Below are 19275 nucleotides of genomic sequence, written 5' to 3' on the forward strand. Positions count from 1 at the left end.
TGGACTAGAACTGATTGTATTCTATTCGTAGGGGAATTGTGGAGAAAGGCAAAGAGGTGGCTGTGGGTGAAGTGAGCAAATGAGACAGTGAGGCTTGCATTATTGTCAGAGTGGAGGAAGTTGATTCATAGAGTTTAAGGTCAGCAGGGACCATCAGGTGACCTAGTCTGACTTACTGTATATTACAGGCCATTAAATTTCATCCAGTTACTCCTGTATTAAGTGCAATAAATTGTGTTTAATAAAGTATAACTTGTGTTTGGCTAAAGCATATATTCTTGAAAGGCATCCAGTCTTGATTTGAAGACATCAAGAGATAGATAGTACACCACTTCCCTGAGTAGTTTGTTCCTTCACTTGTTAAAAATTGGTGCTTTATTTCCAATTTGAATTTGTTTGGCTTCATCTTCCAGCCATTAGTTCTCGTTATGCATTTCCCAGCTAGGTTAAAAAGTCCATTAATACCTGATATCTTCTCCGTGTGAAGGCACTTATGCATTGTAATAAAATTGCCTCTCCATCTTTTTGATTAAGTAAACGGCAACTTTAAGCCTGTCATTATAAGGCATTTTCTCCATCCCTTGATTTATTTTTAGGCCCTTTTCTGCAGTCTCTCCAATTTTTTCAACATCCTTTAAAATGTGGGTGCCAGAACTGGAAACAGTATTCCAGTATTGGTCTCACCAATGCTGCATGCATATGTAAAATCACCTCATTACTCCCCTGTTTATACATCTAAGGATCACATTAGCTGTTTTTGCCACAGTATTTAATTGAGACCTCATGATGAGTTGCTTGTCCACTATGACCACCAAATCCTTTTCATTCCCTACTTTCCAGGATACAGTTCTTCATTCTGTAGGTATGGCCTACATTCGTTGTTCCTAGAGGTATGACTTTGCATTTGGCTTCATTAAAATGCATTTTGAATGGGCCCAATTTAGCAAGTGGCTTCCAGCATGCTTCCAACTGTCCCTTACCCAGCTATCAAAATCTCCATCTTCTTTCCTCCATCCCAGCCGTGTTCCCTACATCTGCAGTGCAGTAAGGCATTACAGCTTAGTTACTACCCTCTCGAGCAGCTTTTGCGATGGGCAGGATTTAGGTTTTATGCACTGAGTCCTGAGCCATTGACTCATAAGATTAGTTTTGCTCTGAAAGCAGGAAGTGACAAAAGGATTTACATACGGTAGACCTGGATATTTGAAAGAAGGATACTTTCAGATGTTGGCATTTTTTGGCCCTACTAGTGGGATTTCATTGCTGTTAAAATCCCTTCATAGCAATGATAGACCTGGATATGACAAAGAAGGATAAATATGTTTTTACTTGATAATTTATTTTCTCTGAGTCCTCAGGTTGTCATTTTATAGCATGTTTCACTTCAGGAAACATTGTATCTAATGGCTTTCCGAAGTAGGTGGAGCTGAAACCTAGCCATGATTGACAAGTCTGGAGATGTTTCCTAGCTGTAAAGCAGAATGAGATCCAATCAGAGGATTGATGAACCGGGCAATTCACAGAGGAGGTATTAGGTAATAACAAATGTATCCTTTTTTAATGACTGTGTTCTCCAGTTTTATTTAAAACTACTTTACAATGCCATAGACAATATGTATAGGTATTAACAGTCGTCAGTAATCTAATTGCAATGCTGAATAGCTCATTGAATGTACATCATATTCAGTGAATAGGTGAACTAGATCTAAAGTCTCATTCAGTTAGACAAAGGGCAATGATATTCAGTGGAGCGGTTTCTGAGAGAATGTTCTCTGAGTCATCTACAGCAATGTATTTTGCAATTAAAGTGACATTTCTGTTGTAATTGAGATTTTTACTTTTTCTTTGACTTTTAAAAATTATGTGCAAAAATAAGTTATTTTGAAAATGTCCAGTTGTCAAGTGTTTACCAGTGGTTAACAGTTCTGTCCCATATACATTTAAGGAGGAAACACAATGTCATATTCTAAACAAAGCGATAATGCATCTGATATGGTATGTACAATTTTCCACTGTATGCAAAATCCCAGCATGCATAATATTGATGATTTCACACTGAAATGGGAGCCTGTTTGAACATTTGTGTTTTGTAAAGATTTTATTTTTTTCTTTGAAATCTCACTAGTAAGTTAAAATATATATATTTCTCTTCAATAGAAGTTACAGGAATTTTCTAGATTCCCCATTATGCAACTCTGAATAAAGTTTATTTATTTTACATTTATGTATCTATACATCATTTATGTATCTATAGAATGGTATCGTTTTTCAGAATTATTAGTTAGTTACCACATTGTATGCTGAGCACCATACAAAATTTTATAGTATGTGTGCACAGTGTTAACAGGAAACAATTTAGAACTGTAGTGGTATCCTGTAGGATGTATGTAACTCGTTCAGCTACATGTTGATTTACAGAGTACTATAATTTAGATTGTACATTCTGGTAATTGTGGCATTATTATTACTGCATTACATCTAAGCACAGGAAATACATGTAAGCACATTTGAAGTGATAACATTCTCTAATTTAGAAAGCTTGTATGCAATATTGAATTTGCAGAACTTAACACACAGTTTTGTACTTAATGCTTAGTAAGATTTTATGAAAACTTGAAATGTTAATAATAAGGTTCTGATTCATAACAAATAATTTAATAATAATCTCACATTTACATAGTACCTTTCATCCCAAAAAGCTTTTTTCAAAAAAGCAAGTGAGGGCTTGCTCTGTTGCCCTTCATATCCAAAATCAGAAAAGAAACAGTACAATCTGAAAACACAAGGAAGGCCTACATAAATTCACAGAAAGGCACCAGACATCCATATGCTAATGTTATAGGGAAAGTACATCCTCTCCAGTTTTTCTGTAGTTGATATCACTGAGTTGTTAATGTGGCTGTGAGAGGTGGAGTGAGGGGAGAACTGTGCTTTCTCACCCCACAACAGTCCAGAGTTGGCTGGGCAGCGATCAGAGAGCCTACTGTACGCTCTGCAGATGGCAGAGCTATTTCTCCACTGTGCATTCTGGAGCCCACAGGAGGAATTCTGGCTGTCCATCCAGTTGCTAGTCAGCCTCTTCATATCCCCTTTTCCAGAGCACAGAGCAACCTTAACAGCTGTTGGGGAGAAAGAAAGAGAAACAGTCTTGTCACTCTGGAATTCTTTGGAATAGAGGACTGTTTATGCTATCCTATCAAAAGGTCTTCCAGATACATAATCCATTTGTTACTCTTTTACAAGATTCTTTATTAATAAATGAATAAAAAATTAATGGTAACACTAGGGCTTTGGAATGAATTGACAAAAACAAGGAATGTAAAGATATGGTTAACTTCTGACTCTTGGCTAAGTCTGCTTTCCCCTAGTTCTCTAATCAGTCTTCTTGTTATTATATTGCAATATTGATGCTGTAGTTACATTTGATCAGGTGTTTTTATTATCCTGGGTATAGTCTAGGGACCTGTGAAATCGTTTCAGGTTCAGTATTATTGTGCCATATATTGCATAATGGGTTTAGAAAGACTGATAATTATGAATGAGATGCTGAACAACATATGATGGACGCTTGCCAGAGTATCTCACCTGGTGGTTGTATTGCCTGCCTACTTAAGACTGCCATGAAGGCTGATTTATGACTGCAAAATTTTCTGATGAGCTTTTTTATTTTCTATCTGTAATATAAATTACATTAAGAATACATTTATCAGAGGTTATAAATTCCGAAGTTTTTGAACGTTTTGTACAATCCCAAATGGCCATTTGAATTAACAAAATGAGGAAAAAAAAGTTGGTTTTCATGCTTCTAAAATAACAACATTCATATGCTTTGGCCTTTGTTGGTGGTCATACCATAGCACAGGCTTATGGAAGAGACATCTGCTAATTACCGGTAAGTCCTTGATTCGCAAAAGACTTAAGCACATGTTTAACTTTAAGCAGATAATTAAATACTTTGCTGAATTGAGGCCAGTGTGCTTAGCTTTAAGTATATCTGTAGTTCCATGGACTTCAATTTACCTTCTTCAGTGGTAGAGTGCTTAAAGTTAGCCACATGTTTAAGTGTATTGCTGGATTGGAGCCTCAGTGGCACAGGATACCAGAGATCCCTACTATGACAATACTAGGAAAATTACTTGCTAAGTTTATTTTTTCTTTGATGGATTTACTTTCTAAGTAGTTAAAAATGACCAATAGTAATGGTAAGTTTGTTTTTTTTTAAGTTTACATATACCTAAATATGCCTGTATTTGAGTCATAATAACGAAAGAAATATTAACAGGTATTCTTCAGTTAAACAACAAATTTCACCTGTCTAGACTATACACAAATTATTCTGTATTACATTACATTTGCTTATACATAAAACAATAATGGGTGATGTGTGAATAAATATTTCATTCCTGAAGAGGAGATTAGATTTCAAAGTCTTTCTCCTTGACTTCCCTTGGGAACAATCTTTCATCACTTTTTTTTTCTTTGCTCCAATATGATTGTGTCCTTTTTCAACTGTGTTTTATTTATGAGTGGGTGGGGGAACTATAATATAAATGAAAGATCTAAACAGTGCATGGCAAATAAATAATAGTGAATTTGTTAAATATATTTTTAGAGGAAGTTCTGATATATGGTGTCAGAACCGGACCAATCTTGCTGTTGTTGCAGTCAATTGCAAAAATGTGATTTACTTCAATGGAGCTGAACACGATCCAATACTAAAATAACCAGTTTTCAAATTGATCCAAAATTATGTTTCTGATATGAGTTTAATGTAATCTTCTTTCCATTTTGCCTTCTTCCCGTACATTTGTCTACTTTTATTTGACTTGTAATTTATAAGAGGAAATCATTATCGAAATTTTAGCAGAAATGTATGAGTGTTAAACAAAGTCCAGTAACAGGATTTCCTGCCATTAAAACCTTGTAAATTATTTAGACCTAATTGTACCAGATTGTACAACATGTTCTAGAGAAAGTCTGGTTAAGAATGTCTTTTTTTTTTTTTATGAATTTAATAGATGAAAACCTCTCTGTTTGAGTCAAAATGAGTCAAAATAAGCTGCTGTTGTAGTTTTAAAATATATGATGTATTACATTCATTACTGAAAAGTTGACAAGAAGCCAATTTCTGTCTTTTGTAAATTTCAGTTTCCCTTTAAACATTTTCTTTTAAATTTACATATAGAGGAATGGTACTTACCACATAATGGTAGCATAGTTTAACAGATATCCTAACATACTATGTCTTTAACTTATAAATATTGATCTCAAAATATAGAAGAGGGGGTTTTTTTAGATAGTTTCTAAAGCTTTGATGTGGAATTTACAGGCATTTTCTGTTGATTCAAGTGTAAGGCATTCACTGTGCTGCAATAACACATCTGTGCTGAAGATGAGAAACAACTGCACATATGGGCTGATCATGAGTTGTTGCATTTACCACTTTCTTGACTTTTGACTTGACAGTTGTTACATTAATTCTGACATAAGATATCTATTTTCTTTAATCATTTAAATGTAGCTTGCTTACTTATGCAAATTTTAAAATCAAAGAATAATAAGAAAATGTCCCATCTAATACATTTCTTTCAGGTAATGAACACAGTACTAATTTTACTTTTCTGCTGTTACTATCTGTGTGTTTTGTGTTATTTTCCTAAGACTGGAGAAAACTTCCAGGGCTAAATACATCATTTTTCTACCTAAAATATCTGGAAAAGAGAGAACCATTAGACAGTAAGATAAAGGTTGGAAAGAATGTATTCATATTCATAGGAAAATAGTCCCATGTCATCTAAATCTAGTTTGTATTTTCAGGATAGTTACAAGGCATTTATATTAAAACCGAATTTAACTTTTACAACCCCACTATTAATAAAACAGCTAATTCATGTATGATGTTTAGAGTAGAAACCAGGACATGTGAGAATTATAGACATATATAAGATCCTCTGTTTTTTCAGAAAATAATTAGAACGTCAGAGGGAAAAGTTTAGAGTTTAAACATGAAATATATTTGAAATATTAAACAGTAGATTCCACAGTTTCAGTATAAAAATAATACTCATAATTTAACCAGAGAGGATTGAAGCCCCTGGGAACAGAATGTAGGTGAGAAACCTGCTTAGGCAAAGATCTTTCACTTAGGAAGACAAGAGAAGGCAGCACCTTGTACTTCTGTGGAAGTTTCTTACTGAGGGGAAAGTCAGCCATGGCTGGGAAGAAGAATGTTTGGGAGAGAAACCATTTTGGAGAACACCTATACCTTGCAGGGGCAGATTAGGGTATTGTGGGCCCCTGCCCCATCCCTTCCACCTACAGTCCTTCCCCTCCCCCCACTCCTGCCAGGGAGCAGGGTCAGGGCCCACTCCCCCCGCCCACCTGGCTCTCCATCCAGGGAGCAGGGTCGGGGCACCGGAGCTTTCCCCACTCCGCCCACCTGGCGCTGCTGCTGCAGAGTGCCGGGCGGAGCGGGTCGGGGTGCCCATTTTTCCAGGACCACCCAATTGGTTGGGGCCCCTGGGCACAGGCCCCGTTGGCCCAGTGGCTAATCCACCACTGGTACCTTGCTAGATTAAGTTTTAGACTTTTTTAGATGTGTGTTTTCATTTTTATTTGCTTGTAACCGTCTCTACTTTTATTTCTTTTATTTGGTATCACTTAACCTATATCCTATTGTAAAAATAAAACACATTTATTAACTATCCCAATACACAGCTGTGTTTAAAGGGACGGATGTATTTACCCCAGTTAAGTTAATAAGCTATAATGTGCTTTTGTCTCTTTAAGAAACAAACTTTGTTATTTCTCTGATTAGTCCACAAAAGGACAGAACGCTTCAGGGCATACTGTTTGGGGAAAACGGGAGTGAGTGGGGTTACCCTGCAAGTAGAATCATAGAATCATAGAATATCAGGGTTGGAAGGGACCCCAGAAGGTCATCTAGTCCAACCCCCTGCTCAAAGCAGGACCAATTCCCAGTTAAATCATCCCAGCCAGGGCTTTGTCAAGCCTGACCTTAAAAACCTCTAAGGAAGGAGATTCTACCACCTCCCTAGGTAACGCATTCCAGTGTTTCACCACCCTCTTAGTGAAAAAGTTTTTCCTAATATCCAATCTAAACCTCCCCCACTGCAACTTGAGACCATTACTCCTCGTTCTGTCATCTGCTACCATTGAGAACAGTCTAGAGCCATCCTCTTTGGAACCCCCTTTCAGGTAGTTGAAAGCAGCTATCAAATCCCCCCTCATTCTTCTCTTCTGCAGGCTAAACAATCCCAGCTCCCTCAGCCTCTCCTCATAAGTCATGTGTTCCAGTCCCCTAATCATTTTTGTTGCCCTTCGCTGGACTCTCTCCAATTTATCCACATCCTTCTTGAAGTGTGGGGCCCAAAACTGGACACAGTACTCCAGATGAGGCCTCACCAATGTCGAATAGAGGGGAACGATCACGTCCCTCGATCTGCTCGCTATGCCCCTACTTATACATCCCAAAATGCCATTGGCCTTCTTGGCAACAAGGGCACACTGCTGACTCATATCCAGCTTCTCGTCCACTGTCACCCCTAGGTCCTTTTCCGCAGAACTGCTGCCTAGCCATTCGGTCCCTAGTCTGTAGCTGTGCATTGGGTTCTTCCGTCCTAAGTGCAGGACCCTGCACTTATCCTTATTGAACCTCATCAGATTCCTTTTGGCCCAATCTTCCAATTGGTCTAGGTCCTTCTGTATCCTATCCCTCCCCTCCAGCGTATCTACCACTCCTCCCAGTTTAGTATCATCCGCAAATTTGCTGAGAGTGCAATCCACACCATCCTCCAGATCATTTATGAAGATATTGAATAAAACCGGCCCCAGGACCGACCCTTGGGGCACTCCACTTGATACCGGCTTCCAACTAGACATGGAGCCATTGATCACTACCCGTTGAGCCCGACAATCTAGCCAGCTTTCTACCCACCTTATAGTGCATTCATCCAGCCCATACTTCCTTAACTTGGTGACAAGAATACTATGGGAGACCGTGTCAAAAGCTTTGCTAAAGTCAAGAAACAATACATCCACTGCTTTCCCTTCATCCACAGAACCAGTAATCTCATCATAAAAGGTGATTAGATTAGTCAGGCATGACCTTCCCTTGGTGAATCCATGCTGGCTGTTCCTGATCACTTTCCTCTCATGCAAGTGCTTCAGGATTGATTCTTTGAGGACCTGCTCCATGATTTTTCCAGGAACTGAGGTGAGGCTGACTGGCCTGTAGTTCCCAGGATCTTCCTTCTTCCCTTTTTTAAAGATTGGCACTACATTAGCCTTTTTCCAGTCATCCGGGACTTCCCCGGTTCGCCACGAGTTTTCAAAGATAATGGCCAGTGGCTCTGCAATCACAGCCGCCAATTCCTTCAGCACTCTCGGATGCAACTCGTCCGGCCCCATGGACTTGTGCATGTCCAGCTTTTCTAAATAGTCCCTAACCGCCTCTATCTCCACAGAGGGCTGGCCATCTCTTCCGCATTTTGTGATGCCCAGCGCAGCAGTCTGAGAGCTGACCTTGTTAGTGAAAACAGAGGCAAAAAAAGCATTGAGTACATTAGCTTTTTCCACATCCTCTGTCACTAGGTTGCCTCCCTCATTCAGTAAGGGGCCCACACATTCCTTGGCTTTCTTCTTGTTGCCAACATACCTGAAGAAACCCTTCTTGTTACTCTTGACATCTCTGGCTAGCTGCAGCTCCAGGTGCGATTTGGCCCTCCTGATAACATTCCTACATGCCCGAGCAATATTTTTATACTCTTCCCTGGTCATATGTCCAACCTTCCACTTCTTGTAAGCTTCTTTTTTATGTTTAAGATCCGCTAGGATTTCACCATTAAGCCAAGTTGGTCGCCTGCCATATTTACTATTCTTTCGACTCATCGGGATGGTTTGTCCCTGTAACCTCAACAGGGATTCCTTGAAATACAGCCAGCTCTCCTGGACTCCTTTCCCCTTCAAGTTAGTCCCCCAGGGGATCCTGGCCAGTAGTAACCAAGGCTGGAGCTGTTGTGCTGCAGGCAGGCTGCTAGAGTCAAAGTTGCTGATCCAGGGATGTGCAGCACACAGACACTCCGGGTATGACCTGCATGCTTGCCTGTGGTTACTGGTATCCAGGTTGTGAATAGCAGCAGAAGGGTGTTTCAAGCACCCAGGGTTACAGGGTAGGCAATGACACAACCTCTCATTGATCTGGATTGCACCCCAAAATGTGATATCACCTTCTGTGATAAATTCTGTTGCCATTTGTCCTGGCTCCCACAGAGAAACCGCTTTTGGCAAGAAAATGTCTTCAAAATTAAGAAAAAGCTACATTATTGTCTGAAAGGAAAAACTGTTCTGAAGTTTGTACAGTTTGTGTAGAGACAGATTCTGACCCTGAGAATGATTGGGTCAGCCTATCAGATAACTCTAAAGCCTCATCACTGTGTCTGAGACTGCACAGGTGCACAAATCAAGTAAGTTTATAGGATATTTCTAAACTCTCTGACAATCAGAGGCCAGACACCCCAAAGGGAGAACAGAGGGTTTGACCCCCAAAGAATAAGCAATTGAATCAACTAATTGTATACAACATTATTGTACAATAAAAATATGTTGAGTAAAGTCTTTTATAAAGTTTGTAATGCTCTAAATGTAAGCACTATGAGATATGTATACAAGCTATGGTTATGAATGTATGTATTTGTGTATATAGAGAACTAGGCTTCTAAACTTCAGTTCTACCTCACAGCAGAACAGTGAGCAATCAGACAGGGAGGGGGCACCTCCTAAGCCAGGTGTTTACACAAATCCAGACTCAAGTAACAATTCATTGTACAGCCAAGGAAAAGACAATGATAGACCATTGGAGTTTATGAGAAGACAGTAAGCAGCCCCAGAAGGCACTCAGGAGGTGAGTGGCCTCCACTACACCCTGGGTTCTATTCCCAGCTCTGCTACTGGCCTGCTGGGTGACCTTGAGCCAGTCATTTTCTCTTTCTGTGCCTCAGTTTCCTCATCTGTAACATGGGGATAATGATACTGTGACAAGTCGTTTTTCAACTACTATTTGTCTTTTTATCATCTGAGATTTTTGGTGCTACTTATACAAGGCCTGATTCTCAGAGATGCTGAGAACCACAATAGGAGTTTCCTGTTGAAATTCCCAACAAAATTAATAAGAGATGTGGGTGCCCAGTACTTCTCAGGATCATGCAACAATAACTTAATATTGTTAATATGTTTTTAGAATGAAAATTTTACTATGCAACATTTTAACTAACATATATTTGGGTAAAATTTAGAGCTATTAGTTTGCTTTAAAATATGTCAGTTGGGCTTTTATTTTTGTTCGGTGATGGTAAACGTTTTGAGAGTTATTAATTAAAACTGTTGCAAGGAAACTTTTTTAGTTCAATGTTATCTTAATGTCATACATATTGTATTAAGCATTATTTTATACCTACATGCTCTGTGTTCAACAAGAATAGCCTACTTTCAACAGTACTGAAAGCTTTAACATCAAGGGCACAGAAACTGTTGATTCACTGTTTTTACCACATATAACATTAGGGCTTTGTCATAGCCAGGGGAAGACATTATCATCTTGACTGTTAGTAGCAGGTATAAACCCATAGCTTTACTTTTCTACTTTATGTGCTTTCAATAAATGAGTGGATATTTGGTTCCAAGATTTAGGTTAGTTATTCTAATTAAATATTTAGGGCAAGATTGTGTCCAGTCTGTGCAAGGAGCCTTTCCCTAATACCTATGCACTCCATGCAGTGGCTAGGTATGTGGGCAGGGAGCACACAGACTGCAGGGCTAGAGAGGGAGAGAGAAGAGGGTGGGACTGGGGCAGAGGGAAATGGACACTTTATCTTGTTTATCCTCAAGGATTGGTCAGTGTAAGGACTCACAGAAGATTAGAGTTGGAAGAGACCTCAGGAGGTCATCTAGTCCAAACCCCCTGCTCAAAGCAGGACCCCAACTAAATCATCCCAGCCAGGGCTTTGTCAAACTGGCCTTTAAAAACCTCTAAGGATGGAGATTCCACCACTTCCCTAGGTAACCCATCCCAGTGCTTCACCACCCTCCTAGTGAAATAGTGTTTCCTAATATCCAACCTAGACCTCCCCCACTACAACTAACACCATTGCTCCTTCTTCTGTCATCTGCCACCACTGAGAACAGCCTAGCTCAATCCTTTTTGCAACCCCCCCTACAGGTAGTTGAAGGCTGCTATCAAATTCCCCCTCACTCTTCTCTTCTGCAGACTCCCCAAATCTCTGGGAAACATATTTATATGAAGCCTAATGCCTACCAGAACTCCTGCTGGGATGGTGCAGTTCTGTACCACCTCCAATATAGAGTTGTGCCTTAATGGTATAATGTAATCCTTAACATAATTTTGTTAAAATGCTGAGATTCTGACAAATCCAGAAGCAAGGAATGTAACTCTTAACTCTGCTGATCCTAACATTTGCAGAGTATGTGGTCCCTCAGTGGAACATCTCATAGCACACGGTTACTCTGTTATATACCATGTGTCATGCCAGGGTGCAGCAAAATGAGTTAGGAATTAGGATTAAGATTCCCTTAAGCTTGCTTTGACAGGTTTTTAGAAAATACATAATGTTGGTCTAAAATATAAAATTGATACTTCTTCGAGTGCTTGCTCATGTCCATTCAACTTAGGTGTGTGTGCTCGCCACATGCACCGGTGCCAGAAGTTTTTCCCTCAGCAGTATCAGTAGGGGACTGGCTCCAGCACTCCCTGGAGTGGCGCACACATGCTGAGTGTGGTATATAGGGCACCGCCGGTTCCTCCCACCCTCAGTTCCTTCTTGCTGCCAGTGATGGTGCTGGAACTGTTGCTGTTACAGCTAGTGCTGTTGCTGCTTGTTCATACAAAGTAGTTATCTCTTGTGTTATAGTGTACTCCTATTGTGGAAGATAGCTTTCCTGGTGGCGGTGACGTCAGTGAGGCGAGTCACCAAGCTGCAAGCCCTGACCTCAGAACCGCCATAGATGGTCTTCTATAAAGACATGGTTCAGCTCTGGACCCACCCAGCCTTCCTTCCCAAGATTGTGTCTACTTTCCACATGAGCCAGGACATCTTCCTTCTGGTCTTCTGCCCTAAGTCCCATGAGACTAGTGAAGAGAGGTGCCTTCATGCTTTGGACGTAAGAAGGGCCCTGGCTTTCTACCTAGATCAGACAAAGCCTTTCTGTAAATCAACTCGTCTTTTCATCTCTACAGCTGATAGGATGAAGGGCCTCCCAGTGTCCACGCAGAGGGTTTCTAAATGGATCACCTCTTGCTTTTGGACCTGCTGAGTTGGCGGGAGTCCCTCTGCCACCGATCGTGAGAGCCCACTCGACCAGAGCGCAGCCATCTTCAGTGGCTTCCTGGCTCACTTCCTGATCCAGGACATCTGTCGAGCCACAACGTGGTCCTCCGTACACATGTTCATGGCCTACTACATGACCATTCAGCAGGCCAGGGACAACAATGGGTTTGGCAGAGCGGAGTTGCAATCTATACGTCTGTGAACTCCTACCCACCTCCAAGGGGTACTGCTTGGGAGTCACCTAAGTTGAATGGTCGTGAGCAAGCGCTCGAAGAAAGGACAGTTACCTTTTCCGTAACTGGTGTTCTTCAAGATGTGTTGCTCATGTCCATTCCACAACCCACCCTCCTTCCCCATTGTTGGAGTTTCTGGCAAGAAGGAATTGAGGGTGGGGGGAACCAGTGGTGCCCTATATACCATGGCATGTATGCGCCACTCCAGGAGGCACCGGAGCTGGTCCCCTATAGATACTGCTGAGGGAAAAACTTCCAGCACCTGTGCATATGGCAAGCCACACACACCTAAGTTGAACGGACATGAGCAACACGTCTCGGAGAACACCAGTTAAGGAAAAGGTAACTGTCTCTTTCTTTGTCAATATATAAATAAAAGTGCCTCATTAATGTGTTTACATGTGAACATGTAATAGTGACACTACAGTGGTTTAAAATTGAAATGTAAATCCCTGGAAAATAAAATTTCTTTTGGAAATTCTGACAAAATAGCAACTATTTATTTTCAGATCATAAGGGGTTTATCCATGCTGGATTTGAATCCATGACTGTTGGTCTTCTAGACTATACAGCTGCAGAGGTTGTGCCCTATTAGAAGTTTAAGCCTAAATCTGTCATCTTCTCAGGGGCAGCATCACATATTGCTAAATCTGGTAGTCAGGCTCATAGGAGTATTGTTGTGGGGAGATGGGACACTGACTTCCTAATGCAGGGTGTGATGGGATTGTTTTATGGGAAGGAAGAATTTTAAAGGGTGTGGTTCCTGAACAATAAACCATCCTAGCGAGAAACTCTGAAACAGAGCTTAACCAAGGAGAAGGTCCTGCAGAGAGTGACTTTACACCAAAGGCTAATACTTCTCTTAATGGGTCCCCGGAGGGACTCATTGACATTCATTAGGAAAGGATGCTCTTGTTGTGATTCCTTAAGGACATTACGCCAGTGATTTAAATTAATACTCTAACAGAGTGGAATATGTCTTCATCAAATTGTGAACTCCATTTTGTATTAGGACTTCCATTATGTATTATGGGCTGAACACATGACTAAACTTGCCCAAGATAACTTGTGCCCTACCCAGGAAAGGTGCTTGACACCTTGTGAAGGATAATTGTTGTGAAGTCATCAAGATGGCACTAGATTTGCATTGACTTGGATTGTCTGTCAACTATCTGCCCATCCCCATGGAAGAAAGGACTTTCTAGAGAGGTGTGGCAAGCCAGACTGGGGGATGAGGATGGCAAAAGGAGACAGGAACTTTACTTGAAAAAGGTGCTGCCCAGAGCAAGAGACCATACGTCAGCACAGAACTGAAGGGCTGCAAGAACAAGAGAGCAGGAGAGATTCTGCCTGAGACTAATAGACCTAAGACTCACAGAAGGGATGAGATCAATCATTTGGAGGGTGCATCTTAGGACTTTCGTTATTTTGAAAAGATCTGTAACTCTCTAGTGCTGTTTCAGAGTAAAGTGATTAAGAAATTGTTTTGCAAAGCCTGTATTCCATGCTCTCCTGTCACTTTGTGCTTGAAGGAACTAAACTAGAAGGGAGAGAACCCACAGCTAGGTGGAAGTCTCAGGGGAGTGTATTGGCACCGGGGGGGGGGGGGGGGTTGGGAAGTCTCAGGAATAAGTTTCAGGTTCTAGGGTGGCTGTAATGCAGGGTCCCACGTCCCAAGGAAAGGCTCAAACAACAGTTCTAAGCCTGGGTGTATGCCCTAGAATCTCAGAGCTGGGAACAGTGACCAGACTCTACCCAGATGCAGTTGGCTTAGAAGCACCTTGGACCCAGCACTTTGATCCACTTGCAACAGACAGATGCACATACAATAGGATACTGAGCCAGGCTGTAACAACTACCTTGGGGGCTAGGTGGCCCAGGATCAAAAAGCCCCAACCAGTTCCCTGAAGACCCCATCTCCAATGCCAAGCAGACCTCAGATTCAGGGGAGAATTGATCCCATTGTCTGAAAACTTGTATTCTGAATTTCAGCCTGATCTGTTACGAAATCACATGATATTAGTACTCTTCTTTATAGGGTTTTGTAATATAAAATCTGATTTCTCTTTTCAGTCTTCTATTCCAGTCTATATACTTGGGTTTTAATTCCTCTCAATCAGCAGGTGGCATGCTACATTACAGTACACTAAGCACGCATTTTCAAAGGTGCATAAGTGACTTAGGAGCCTGTCAATTGACTTTCAATTAAACTTAAGCTTCTAAGTGCCTACTTCGCTTTTGAAAATGGAATTTTGGCTATTAAGATACTTAAGGTATGTCCACACTGCAGTCAGAGATAGATTGCAGATCAGGTAGGCACACCTGCACTTAATCTGGCTAGTGCATCTAAAAATAGCTATGAAGACAAGATGGCATGGCCCCCAGCACAGGCTAGCAACAGAAATACCAAGGTTCCAAGCAGGCTTGCATAGCCTGCACTGAAGCCTGTGCTGCTGTATCTGCACTGCTATTTTTAGCAGCACTACTTAGATTAAAGCTAGCATGAGTATGCCTACCTGAGCTGCAATCACACTTCCAACTGCAGTTTAGCCATACCCTTAAGTGCTTTTGAAAGTATTATCCTGAAATTTTTTTGATTACTGTATATTTCACTATTAGGATATAACTGTCTCTATCAGACTTCAGTTGTTTGTCTCCAGTAGGTATGTCAGAAAACATGATGGGATGGTCAGGCCAAGTGATCAGAGTAATGGCAGCCTGGCCTAGTGGTTGGCACCAGGGGGTCAGAGCCAGAATCAGGAGTCCACAGCAGGGCTGGAGTGAGAGCAAGGCTGAAGCAGGATTGGAAAAGGGTGGGAGCAAGAGCAGGGTTGGAACAGGACTAGAGCAGGAGCAAGTCTAAGGCCTGGGGAGTCTGTTGCCATTGTCAGGAGAGGATTCCAAGCCCTGGAATGATATTGAGCAGACTGACCTGCTATTCCATCTTTGAGGCTTATATACCTTCCCTGAGAGTCACCAGACCAGTTCCTGGCTTGTGGATTGGCTAGAGCCTAGCACAGGATTGACTCATCATTTTACAAGGTGGCAGACCTATTTCCCTAGCAGTCAAACTGTCAGAAGGCAAGAGAAACAGACTTGGAAACCTAGAAACTATTTGATCCACTATTAACAAATTGTCATTGGCAGCCTAAGGGTCCTTATTCCCACTTGCACTACAATCTTTTTAGCAAGTATCTAGCATCACTGATCCTAGTACAAGTGCTAGTCTCCAGTTCATGGTAATGAAATGTCCACACTGCCAGGCTCCAAATCAGCCTAGCATTGCTTGGCCCTTCTGCCTCAAATGCTGAGGGAGGGACCTCCCAACCTAAACTCCCTCTGAAATGTATTCATAAACATGTAGGGTTGTAAGGGATCTCAAGAGGTCATCTTGTCCATCCGCCTTCACGGAAGCAAATTTAACTATACCTAGATCATCTCTGACAGTCGTCTGTCTAAGCTGATCTTAAAAACCTCCAAGGACTGGGATTCCACAACCTCCCTATGTAACCTGCTCCCAAGCTTAACTATCTTTATAGTTAGAAAGTTTTTCCTAATATCCATCCTAAATCTCTCTTGCTGCACACTAAACCAATACTTCTTGTCCTACCTTCAGTGGACACGGAGAACAGTTGATCACTGGAACTACTTAAAATAGATGTTAGACAGTGGAGTTGTGCCAGGGATTAACTTGGCCCTATAAGTCATATTTTCAAACATTTAGTTCAGAAAGATGCCTTGGCTACAGATGATAATTTGTCTAGCTTTTCCCCCTTATCTGTCCCTGGTAACCCATGTTGAACAGTCTAGAGGAACATCCCCCTACCCACATCTATCATCAGGGTTTGTTGTTAAGCTCCTAAAAAAACGGTAAATAAAGAAGGATGTGTGGATGTAAACAACCAAGGTATTTTTTAAACCATCAACAGTTCTAAACAAGGTAAACCAGAGGTAAACCAAATGAATAGGAACATAGGTAAAGCAAGGACCCCCACAACAGGTGATATAAAGGTAAGTAAAGGACCAGTAGTATGCTGACTGAGGATAAGTTCCCTCCCCTTGGACGGGACCCAGGTAAGAGGATGGAGGATCAATGGACCACTGCCATGTCTTGCAGCTCTTCACCTCCGGACAGAGGTCAGGCCCCAGCTCCCACCGAGTGGACTAGCCCACTCCAGCACCCACCTGCCACCCTTGGAAGCGGCAGAAGCATTCGGCACTTGGTGGGGCCATCGACACCGGAGGCCTTTCAGGCCCATGCTGGCCACGGAGGTACCCCGCTCCAGAGGAAAACCTGCCCTAGGACCCTTCCAATGGACCCATCAGTGCGGCACTGCTCCTCGCCGCAGGGAGTGTCCTGCCAGCGCTTGCCTGCGCAGAGCCATGATGCCCTGGACATGAGTCAGCCCACCCATTAGAGTCTATGGTGTGGATTTCCAGACTCCGGGCAGTGCTCCTTGTGCTCAAGGAGACGATTGTCCGTGGAATGGAGCTGCCCTGGTGCTGGGAACGCCCAAGCCACTCTCCCACTGTTTGGCACCATTCTGGTGGTTCGACCTGCTGGTCCCGGGAACCCCGTTACTGGGTGCCAGAACGCCAGTATGGTTCACCATGGGCGGGCCACCGATCCCTGGTGTGGCGGCCTACTCGCTCCCACTCAATGGACCGCTCACTAAGCGTCAGGTGTAGATCACTGGATTACTGTTGCTGATCCGCCAAACGCCACCACTGGTCAGCAGAATCATAGCACCGAGGGTCACCGCCCTCGTGCAAATCCTCAGCGGGACTCTGGGATCAGCACCAAAGGGCCTGGAATAAACTGGTCTGACAGTGAGGGGGAGTCCCTACCAGCGTGTCAGGGCCACCCATTGGAGGCATTGGCTTTTCCCACAGCACCTCCTAGTGCAACATGGTCTCAGAGCCAGTGGCCTGCCCCCTGGTGCCCCTGGAATCCTTGGGGGTTTCCACAGCCCTTTCAGGGGCATAGGTCAGCTTCAGGGGCATCAGACAAGTGGTCAGCAACAGTCTCCCACTCGCCCCCCGACACAGATGTGACCCTAGAGTGGACCCCTCAGGGTCACCCAGCTGAGGCGGAGGTGGCAGAACGACCGATGCTCGCCTCCTCTTCATCCTCGCCTGACAAGGAGAAAGTTTATTCAACTTCCAGCCTCCAACTACGAATGGCCAACCACCAGGCCTTACTTGGTCACTATGATTTTAACCTCTGCTAGTCCATGGCCAAGTTCTCAGACATGCTGCCAGAGGAATCCAGGAAGGAATTCCTGGCTATTCTTGAGGAGCGCAAAGCAGTGGCAATGGCAGCCCTCCAAGCGGCCTCAGATGTGGCAGACTCTGAGGCCCAAACCATGGCCTCAGCCATCTTCATGAGGTGGGCATCCTGGTTACAGTCATTGGGCCTGTCAACGGAGGTTCAGCAGTCCATCCAGGACCTTCCGTTCAATGGCCTGACATTATTCTCTAAGCAAACAGACACAAAACTGCATGGTCTGAAAGACTCCAGGACAATCCTGTGCTCTCTGGGCCCGTACACCCCAGGGCCAGCTAGGAAGTGGTTTAAGCCACAACAGACTCAGAGATTAGGAAGTCAACCTCGATCGGAGCCCTACCGTAAGAAGGGCAAGGCCACCAGCCAGCATCCTCTGCTCAATCGAGCTCCACCCGTAGCCAACCGGGTGATAAGCAGGCATTCTGAAGGTGAGCTCAAGGGCGACCTTCCAGCCTGTATCCTGCTCCCTTGTTATTTTCCAACCACCTGTCCCCCTTCCTCTCTGCCTGGGCCTTTATAACATTGGACCAGTGAGACCTCAGCACAGTATCAGGGGGATATATCCTACAGTTTATTTCTATCCCCCCTCTTACCCCTCCTCCCTGTCCCTCTTCAGGGATCCTTCCCACGAGCATCTGCTAGCACAGGAGGTGCGGGGTCTTCTGCAGGTGGGAGCCGTGGAAGAAGTCCCGTTGCATTTAAGGGGCAAGGGGTTTTACTCCCACTATTTTTTAATCCCAAAGGCCAAGGAGGGTCTGTGGCCCATCCTAGACCTGCAAGGCTTCAAGAGATATTTCAAGAAGTTGAAGTTTCACATGGTCTCCCTGGCCTCCGTCATCCCTTTCCTGGATTTGGGAGACTGGTACGCCGCCCTCAATTTGAAGGATGCTTACGTTCACATATCAATATTCCTTGAGCACAGATGTTTTCTGCGCTTCATGGTGGAGACCGCTCACTACGAGTTTGCAGTGCTCCCTTTCAGCCTAGCAACAGCCCTGAGGGCATTTACCAAGTGCATGTCGGTAGTGGTGACTTACCTCAGATGTTGGGGTATCCAGATTTACCTTTACCTCAATGACTGGCTCATCAAGGACCGCTCCAGGACCCAGGTCTAGTGCACTGTCACCGTGCTGCAAGGCATGTGCCAAGCCCTTGGCCTGTTGATAAACGAGCAAAAATCAACGTTCATCCCAGTCCAAAGGATAGAGTTTATTGGAGCGGTACTCGACTCTACCCGGGCCAGGGCATTCCTGCCACAGGAGAGATTCAGGATGATGTCAGATCTCATTGCAGGTGTCTCTGCACATCTGCTCACCATGGCAAGGGTCTGCCCCAGACTATTGGGGCACATGGCAGAGTGCACTTATGTTGTCTGCCATGCGAGGCTCAGAAT

At 43.2% G+C, this 19275-nt stretch overlaps 1 protein-coding gene across 4 annotated transcripts in view; it reads right to left on the minus strand.

The window, feature by feature from the left end:
• Positions 1–1054: 1054 nt before the first annotated feature.
• The window catches only part of LOC144930821 (uncharacterized), a 32987-nt gene continuing 14766 nt past the window's right edge, over positions 1055–19275 (minus strand). For 2 of the 4 annotated variants that reach the window (XM_078854177.1, XM_078854178.1), the window contains exons 3-4: positions 18920–19039; positions 1060–3119 (exon numbers count right to left, since the gene is read on the minus strand). In XM_078854177.1, coding sequence (XP_078710303.1) covers positions 3081–3119; positions 18920–19039 — 159 coding nt within the window. In that variant the 3' untranslated portion in view covers positions 1060–3080. Of the gene's footprint in view, positions 3120–18919; positions 19040–19275 lie in introns of all 4 variants that reach the window. The other 2 variants (XR_013636227.1, XR_013636228.1) reach the window with 2 other exon arrangements.

Source organism: Lepidochelys kempii, chromosome 8, assembly GCF_965140285.1.
Source record: "Lepidochelys kempii isolate rLepKem1 chromosome 8, rLepKem1.hap1, whole genome shotgun sequence".
Taxonomy (NCBI): domain Eukaryota; kingdom Metazoa; phylum Chordata; order Testudines; family Cheloniidae; genus Lepidochelys; species Lepidochelys kempii.